At 47.9% G+C, this 9,571-nt stretch overlaps 1 protein-coding gene across 6 annotated transcripts in view; it reads left to right on the top strand.

Moving 5' to 3' along the window:
* Positions 1-8,056: 8,056 nt before the first annotated feature.
* MOSMO (modulator of smoothened) overlaps positions 8,057-9,571 on the top strand; it is a 49,666-nt gene continuing 48,151 nt past the window's right edge. For 2 of the 6 annotated variants that reach the window (XM_043493818.1, XM_038419903.2), the window contains exon 1: positions 8,057-8,445. In XM_043493818.1, the coding sequence (XP_043349753.1) occupies positions 8,340-8,445 (106 nt within the window). In that variant the 5' untranslated portion in view covers positions 8,057-8,339. The remainder of the gene's footprint in view (positions 8,446-9,571) is intronic. The other 4 variants (XM_038419905.2, XM_043493819.1, XM_043493820.1 and 1 more) reach the window with 4 other exon arrangements.

Genomic DNA, 9,571 nt, shown 5'->3' with positions numbered 1-9,571 from the left:
GAAAGCTGTAAATTCATATGAGAAAATTAATTTCCTGTGTCAATATTTTTGGATAAGATTCATACCCAAATTTCCAGCAGAGGGGTTTTACACACTGCTGTTTGCATGAAGGAAGGGACTGATGCTTGGCAAATTTATTTCATTTCTTTAGGTGCTATACTCTGAGCATTCACTGTTCATTAAAATGCATAATCTAAATAGTACACAATAAAGGACAGCTCATTCTAACTCGATTCCACCAGCAAATATAATGAAGATCACAAAATGAGCCCTCCAACCCTCAGCTTGCCTCTGGACCAAAAGCCTGGAAAATGATGAGATTGCCACAAAAGCATCTTAAAACAAGCTTTCTTGTGTTAAAGCTGATTTATCTGCAGTACCCTGTTTTAAGAAGATGTAAACTTTGGGCTGCTATGGCAGTGTAGCCGAAATACTACTCCTAATTTAAACTTACACAGCACTTTCCCTCCAATTATTTCAAAGCACTTTATAAAAATACCTAAAGATTACCACCATTTTACAGATGGAGGAGGGTAAAGCACAGAAAGATAAAAGACATAATTTAAAATCCACTGAAGTCAATATTCTTATATGGCTTGTGATCAGGCCCAAAAGTTATGTCTACACCTCAGCTGGGAGAGTGCTTCCCAGCCTCGGCAAACAGACTCGCACTAGCTCCGCTCCAGCTAGCACACTAAAATTAATGTGGATGTTGCAGCACAGACTAGCTGTTCAAATATGAGTCCACCCAGCTCCGAGCTCAGGTGACTAACCTGTGCCGCCACCAATGCCACAATGTCCACACTGCCATTTTAGTGTGCTATTTCAAGCAGAACTAACTTATATCTGTCTACTCATGCAGGGAGACGTACTCCCAGCTAGTGTAAACATACCCTAAGTGATTGCCCCAAATCACATAGAAAGTCTGTACTATAATGAGGATTAGAATCCAAGTTCTTGATTTCTGGCCCTATATTCACTACACTAGATCACCCTGCAGCACATGACAGGAAGAATAAAAGCATAAAATAAGAGAGGGCCTGAGCCAAAGCCCATTGAAATGAATGGAAAGACCTCCCCATTGACTCCAATTGGCTTTGGATCATGCTCTTGATTCTGTCCTCACCTGATATTGGTCCATTTTCATAATCTCCAGCGAAAGTGTCTGGATTACCTTTTTGTTCTGTAAGGAGAGAGAATCGGAAACTTTACAAACCTTACCCTGAAGCACCCCTACATTTCTCATAAAGCTCTTCAGGGCCAATCCTAAATTCTGCAGGTCTTCTGAATGAAGTAATATCCAGCTCTCTTCCCCTGAAGTGACATTCTCTCCTCTGGCCATCTGCCCTGTATCTCACTCCAGATCTTATGGGAATGCAGCATATAACGAACTACCCAACCCTCCAAAAGAAGAGGTGTCTCTGGATGCTGAGAAATGGGGTGACAAAGGTCTAGAAAGGAGACAAGGTAATCTGGTTTTAGGTATAGTGGTAACAAGAGGATGCCCAAAGCTTGGAGCCCCTTCAAATGCAGAGTTGGGGCTTTTCCTGAAGTAGTGAGGTGATGGTGGGAAGATGGGAGAACAGGAAAGGAGGCAACAGGTTGGGAGGGAATTAAAACTCATTCTGGTTTCATTCTCACCTGCTTGTGTATCAGAAGCTTCTGCCCCTTCCATGGATCCCAGACTATAAGAGAAAATCAAATGGACAAATGTCTCAGGCGAGTCTCTTTGAAAGCAGCTGTCTCCCCATAGTGGCCTGTGGGGGAAGAACAGAGCAGCAAGTGAGGAGGAGTTTTCAAACACCCAGTAACTGTTTAGAATCCTAGGGCAGCCAGATTCTGAGTCTCCCACAGTCCCCAGCTATGGGAAAACATAAAAGCCTCACAGTCAGTAGACATGCACATGGACACTGGCCAGGACTCAAGCTTTCAATATTTCCTTGCTTGGTGACAGATGCGGGGGAAGTTTTACGTTTGGCTAGGTATGTGTTGCTGATTGCTATTTTGGCTGGATTATTTCAGTCTAGCACAGCAGCTTTGCCAATGGCTGCAGTTCAGACTCTCTTTCTAAATCTCCAATCCTGCCTAAACTCTGATGCACATATGACCCACACAGAGTGTCAACTTCTGTACCACATTGTTGAATCCTCACATGTTCTTGGGCATGTATTCTTCTTTCAATAATCCTCAATTAAAAATAATTGTCCATTATGATAATTTGTGACCTAAAACAAGAGAGTACTGGGAAACAATTTATCTTAAAGATTGCCCGAATCACATTGTTAATACATCATTTTAAATCCTTAGCTCTCCCATTTCTGCCACATACCAACTATCTCTACTCAGAAGGAACAATTCCAGGGGTTTTTTAACAAATATATTACTATTTTCAATCCTTCTAAAATATCTGTCCAGATATGAGAGTGTGTGGCACAAGCTGTCAGCATAGTCTGTGTGGTATGTAGATTGTAATGGATTTTTTACCATCAGTCCTTTTGGTATGATGTCCATCTGTTTGCATACCACACAGACTATGCTGACAGCTTGTGCCACACACTCTCAAAGAAACTGCGGAACCACCTGATCAACATCCTCTACAGCAAACAGGGAAAGATTAAGAATGAGCTCTCAAAACTGGAGACTCTCATAAAGAACCAACCTTCCACACAAACTTCCTCGTGGCTGGACTTTACAAAAACTAGACAAGCCATTTACAACACACATTTTGCTTCTCTACAAAAGAAAAAGGACACTAAACTATCTAAACTACTACATGCCACAAGGGGCCACAACAGTGGTTCCCTTAACCCACCCAGCAATATTGTTAATCTATCCAACTATACTCTTAGCCCAGCAGAAGAATCTGTCCTATCTCTGGGCCTCTCCTTTTGCCCCTCCACCCCCACGAACATGATACAGTTCTGTGGTGACCTAGAATCCTATTTTCGACGTCTCCAACTCAAGAAATATTTCCAACACACCTCTGAACAACATACTAACCCACAGAGACCTTCCTACCAACACTACAAAAAGAAGGATTCTGGGTGGACTCCTCCTGAAGGTCAAAACAACAGACTGGACTTCTACATAGAGTGCTTCCGCCGACGTGCACGGACTGAAATTGTGGAAAAGCAGAATCACTTGCCCCATAACCTCAGCTGTGCAGAACACAATGCCATCCACAGCCTCAGAAACAACTCTGCCATTATAATCAAAAAGGCTGACAAAGGAGGTGCAGTCGTCATCATGAATAGGTCGGAATATGAACAAGAGGCTAGTAGGCAGCTTTCCAACACCACTTTCTACAAGCCATTTCCCTCTGATCCCACTGAGGGTTACCAAAAGAAACTATACCATTTGCTCAAGAAACTCCCTGAAAAAGCACAAGAACAAATCTGCACAGACACACCCCGGAAACCCCGACCTGAGGTAGTCTATCTGCTACCCAAGATCCATAAACCTGGAAATCCTGGATGCCCCATCATCTCAGGCATTGGCACCCTGACAGCAGGATTGTCTGGCTATGTAGACTCCCTCCTAAGGCCCTACGCTACCAGCACTCCCAGCTATCTTCAAGATACCACTGACTTCCTGAGGAAACTACAATCCATCGGTGATCTTCCTAAAAACACCATCCTAGCCACTATGGATGTAGAAACCCTCTACACCAACATTCCACACAAAGATGGACCACAAGCCATCAGGAACAGTATCCCCGATAATGTCACACCTAACCTGGTGGCTGAACTTTGTGACTTTGTCCTCACCCATAACTATTTCACATTTGGGGACAATGTATACCTTCAAATCAGCGGCACTGTGATGGGTACCCGCATGGCCCCACAGTATGCCAACATTTTTATGGCTGACTTAGAACAACGCTTCCTCAGCTCTCGTCCTAATGCCTCTAATGCCCCTACTCTACTTGCACTACATTGATGACATCTTCATCATCTGGACCCACGGAAAAGAAGCCCTTGAGGAATTCCACGATGATTTCAATAATTTCCATCCCACCATCAACCTCAGCCTGGACCAATCCACACAAGAGATCCACTTCCTGGACACTACGGTGCTAATAAGCGATGGTCACATAAACACCACCCTATATCGGAAACCTACTGACTGCTATTCCTACCTACATGCCTCTAGCTTTCATCCAGATCACACCACACAATCCATTGTCTACAGCCAAGCTCTACGATATAACCGCATTTGCTCCAACCCCTCAGACAGAGACAAACACCTACAAGATCTCTATCATGAATTCTTACAACTACAATACCCACCTGCTAAAGTGAAGGAACAGATTGACAGAGCCAGAAGAGTACCGAGAAGTCACCTACTACAGGACAGGCCCAACAAAGAAAATAACAGAACACCACTACCCATCACCTTCAGCCCCGAACTAAAACCTCTCCAACGCATCATCAAGGATCTACAACCTATCCTGAAGGACAACCCATCACTCTCACAGATCTTGGGAGACAGGCCAGTCCTTGCTTACAGACAGCCTCCCAACCTGAAGCAAATACTCACCAGCAACCATACACCACACAACAGAACCACTAACCCAGGAACCTATCCTTGCAACAAAGCCCGTTGCCAACTCTGTCCACATATCTATTCAGGGGACACCATCATAGGGCCTAATCACATCAGCCACACTATCAGAGGCTCGTTCACCTGCGCATCTACCAATATGATATATGCCATCATGTGCTGGCAATGCCCCTCTGCCATGTACATTGGTCAAACTGGACAGTCTCTACATAAAAGAATAAATGGACACAAATCAGACATCAAGAATTATAACATTCAAAAACCAGTCGGAGAACACTTCAATCTCTCCGGTCACTCAATTACAGACTTGAGAATGGCTATCCTTCAACAAAAAAACTTCAAAAAAGACTCCAACGAGAGACTGCGGGAATTAATTTGCAAACTGGATACAATTAATTTAGGCTTGAATAGAGACTGGGAGTGGTTTGGTCATTACACAAAGTAAAACTATTTCCCCATGTTATTTCTCTCCCCTCACCCCACCCCCACTGTTCCTCAGACGTTCTTGTTAACCGCTGGAAATGGCCCACCTTGATTATCACCACAAAAGGTTTTCCACCTCTCTGCCCCCTTCCTGCTGGAATAGCTCATCTTCAGTGATCTCTCTTCTTATAGTGTGTATGACAAAACCCATTGTTTCATGTTCTCTGTGTGTGTATATAAATCTCCCCATTGTATTTTCCACTGAATGCATCCGATGAAGTGAGCTGTAGCTCACGAAAGCTTATGCTCAAATAAATTTGTTAGTCTCTAAGGAGCCACAAGTACTCCTTTTCACCTGCTTGGAGTTCATATGCCGCTATACTTTGTATAGGCCAGGATTATGGCTTCTCTGTAAAGCTGGGTAGGTGTTTTAAGATAAGCATTGGCAGGAAGGGGTATTGCTGGTATTTTCAACATTTTTTAAAGCTACCTGTGGATTTGGGGATGCTAGACTTTAGAATTTACAATAGCAATAATTGTACAACATTCTCACATAACTGAGAGCAAAACTAGTGCACGGAGTTATAATTTTGATAACCAGTAGGAGAGCAGTATGACCAAGGGTAGGTTGAATGCTCAGTTGCTTCAAGCATTCTTTGTTACTTCCTGGAAAAAGCATGTAATCAATAGTCACTGTATTTGGATTAGTTTTCCAGATAAGGTTAATTAGATTTACTTCCAGACACTTACTAATACAGATAATAATAATTAGCACTTTGACAGTGCTTTACATTTTCAAAGTGCTACGGAAACATGAATTAATCAATCCAGACAATGTCCCAATTTTTCTCATTTTGCACATGTTGAAACTGTAACACTTTGAAATTAAGCAACTTGCCCAAGGTCACGAAGTGAGATAGTGGTTGAAACTTGAATTAAAACCCAGGAGAAAGGGTGGTGCTGTGATTAAGGCACTGGTCCGTGATTCAGTAGATCAGAGTTTGATATCTGACTCTTTTATAGCCTTCCTATATGACTTGAGCAAGTCACTTATTCTAGTCTCTCTGCACTTTGATTCCCCATGCATAAAACAGAGACAATATTTCTCTTATCTCATAAGGGTGTTGTGAGGATGTCTATTAATGTTGTCAGGTTTCAGAGTAGCAGCTGTGTTAGTCTGTATTCGCAAAAAGAAAAGGAGTACTTGTGGCACCTTAGAGACTAACAAATTTATTAGAGCATAAGCTTTCGTGAGCTACAGCTCACTTTATCGGATGCAAGGGTTTTTTTTCCACCAAATGCATCCGATGAAGTGAGCTGTAGCTCACGAAAGCTTATGCTCTAATAAATTTGTTAGTCTCTAAGGTGCCACAAGTACTCCTTTTCTTTTTATTAATGTTGTGAAGTGCTCACATACTACAGTAATGGAGGTCATATAGGTAGACAGACATACAGATTTCCTATCTCATGAGTCAGTAGCTGTGGTAGATCAGAGCTCAATCTGCCCTAGACCACACTTACTTCAGTTAAGAAGTACTTAACACTTTCAGGACACTGCACAGTGGAGCAAGCCAGGCAATGGTGCCTTGGTATTTACATATTTAGGATGCCTCCAATTCTTTGATCATTGGGTACCAATCTCCACAGCCAGCCTTAAAGGATTATGAGAGGCTCTCTGACAGGGGGAGGAAAGGGGGCAATTGCCCAGGGTCCTGGGTGATTTAAAAGGGCCTGGGGGCCTCGGCCACCGGCAGCACAATGGGGCTAAGGCAGGCTGCCTGCCCATCCTCACTCTGTGCCGCTCCTAGAAGTGGCCAGAACAGCCCTATGGCCCCTGGAGCAGGGGACGGGGTCTGTGCACGCTGCCCCCACCCCGAGAGCTGACTAGGGGGCGGGAACTGTGGCCAATGGGAGGGGCGGGGCGGTGCCTGCAGGCAGCGGCACGGGGCCGTTGCCAGAGGGGCGTGCTGGTTTCTTTCAGGAGCCGCCCGAGGTAAGAACCTGCCCCAGCCTAGAGATTGCACCCTGCAACCAAACTTCCTCACAGAGCTCGCACCCCACAGTCCCTGCTCCACCCAAACTCCCTCCCAGAGCCCAATCACTCACCCCCTCCTGCACCCAAACTCCCTCCCAGAGCCTGCCCTCTACCCTGTCTCCCGCACCTCAGCCCCCTGCCCCAGCCTGGTGAGAGTGAGGGTGGGGGAAAGCGAGCAACAGAGGGAGGGGAGATGGAATGAGCAGGGGTGGGGCCTCAAAGAAGGGACAGGACAGGGGTGTGGCCTCGGGGCAGAGCAAGGGTCTTTGGGTTTGTGCAATTAGACAGTTGGCAACCCTACCGGGCAGGCATGTGAAAACCCTGGCCATGCCAGAAGAGCACATCCAGCACCAGCTAGCGCAGGCCCAGCACTGCCCAAAGGTCAGGTGGACTGTGGGCACGGCTTGTGCTTGCATGGAGGCCCATTGACTGTTCTGCCCCGGGGCCCAGAATTGCTGTTGGCGGACCTGGATTATGGGGTGCATTGCCTTCATTGCTGCAGCAAACGCCCCAGGCCCCCACCCACCCCAAAGGGAGAAACTTGCCCCCTTCAGCAGGTGAGGCCTTCGCTCCCAAAACAGGAGGGTGTCTCCCCACCCCAAAATGAGACCCTCCCCCAAAACAGGGAGTCTCCCTGCACAAATAAGAGCCCCCCCAAAAACCCTGAGAGATTTTCCCTCCCCAAATATGAGCCCCCTTCTAAGAAAGCCTCTTTCCACAGGAGACCCGTCCCCACACCAAAAATTCCTCCATTCCCCAGCATGAATGGACTCTCACAGCTCCAGCTGTGCTACACCCCTGGGGGGTGGCAGGCTCCTACGGATGACAGCACCTCTTAGAGAGGCCCTGCCCCTCTAGAAAGGCCTCCTCCCCCTTCCCCATGTCTGCCCGCCCCTCGGAGAAGCCCTGCCCCTCGCTTGATACTCGCCCCGCCCATTTTCAAAAGCCACGCCCGCCACAATATCCGCTCCGCCCCTCCTCCCTAGAGAAGGCTCGTCTAGTCTCTCGGGATCCCCGCCCCGTCTCCGGGGAGGCCCCGCCTCCTCATGGAAGCCCCGCCCCGTCTGGGGGAAATGTGAAGGAGCGTGCGTTTCACTTCCGGAGCATGCTGTTCCCCCCCCCTTCCCGCGGGTTCACTTCCTGTGCTGTTGGGAAAGGGGGGGGTCCCTGTTCTTGGTGCTGCTGCTGCTGCCGCCGGAGAGAGGGTGGGAGTTGAGGTCTCATGGAGCCGCAGCTGTGAGGAGCCCCCGGCCCGAGCCCGGGCCCGCTGTGGGAGCCGGGCGGAGGCCGGACACGGGAGCCGCCGGAGCCGGAGGAGATGGACAAATTGACCATCATCTCAGGATGCCTCTTTCTGGCCGCCGACATCTTCGCCATCGCGAGCCTGGCGAACCCGGACTGGATCAACACCGGGGAGTCCGCGGGTGAGGGGCTGAGCGGGCCTGGAGCGGATCAACAGCGAGGGGTCAGGGTGCAGCCGGTTGGGGGACCCGGAGTGAATCAAACCCAGGGCTCCGGGGGGTGGTGAGGGGGCCCGGGCTGGGTAAGCAGCAGGTGAAGGGGACGGGGGAAGCTGGATCGCCTCTTACTGGGGAGTCTGTGGATGAGGGGGCTGGGAGACTTGGGCTGGAACTGGGAACCTGCGGCAGGAGGGGGCGCAGGGCCACTTGGGGTGGGTCAGCACCACAGAGCCTATGGCTGAGGGGCTGGGAGGCGGCGGGCAGAACTTGAATTGACACTAGGAACCTTTGGATGAGGAAGCTGGGGGACGGGGACTAAGTCACAGGGAGTAGTCAAGGTGGAGTGGGGGGGGACCGTGCCTAAATTAACATGAGTGGAGAGTTTCCAGGTGAAGGAGGCCGGTAGTTCTGAATATTAGTGGAACCTGGACTAGATCAGCTTTAGGGAGTCTGAGATGAGAGTGGCTTGGACTGAGGAGTACTGTGGAGTCTGAGTGGACATGGTGATACTCTAGCTGGTTGGGGCAGGATATATTCTGGTGGAAATCTGTAGGAGAAGGGCTCGAGAGACATGGGCAGGTGAGTCTGACCAACACTGGTCTGGATTAATGGGACTAGTCTATGGATTGGGTGAGAGAGTCTGTGAGAGGAGAATCTGCAGGTGAGAGATCCTAGGGCACTGTCTGGCCAATTTGAAATGGATCATTACTGGGGGAAATCTGTGTGCGTAGCTCAGCAACCATACTGGATTAAAAATGGTGAGAGATGTGGACAAGAAGCCAGTTTGGTTTGGATCAGTGCTGGAATATCTCTTGATGAGATCTCAAGTGGGATCAATCCTGGGTAATCCACAATAAGAGAGTACAGATGGTTCAGCCTGACCAGCCCAGACTAGATCAAGACCAGGTTGTGGACTCTCAGAGAATACCGGCCTGGCTGAATTGGTCTGGGGTAATAATAGTAAATTCACATTGAGAAAACCTTGGGATAAGGAGCAAGATGGAGCCTGATCTGTCAACCCAGTCTGACTGAATCTTGTGGGAATATTCTGGGTATCTGTCTTCTCCTATATAGCTGTGCACAAATACAG

The sequence above is a fragment of the Dermochelys coriacea genome, chromosome 10 (assembly GCF_009764565.3).
Source record: "Dermochelys coriacea isolate rDerCor1 chromosome 10, rDerCor1.pri.v4, whole genome shotgun sequence".
Classification (NCBI taxonomy): domain Eukaryota; kingdom Metazoa; phylum Chordata; order Testudines; family Dermochelyidae; genus Dermochelys; species Dermochelys coriacea.
The sequence above is the reverse complement of the archived record's forward strand: the minus strand, read 5'-3'. Positions and strand labels throughout refer to the sequence as shown.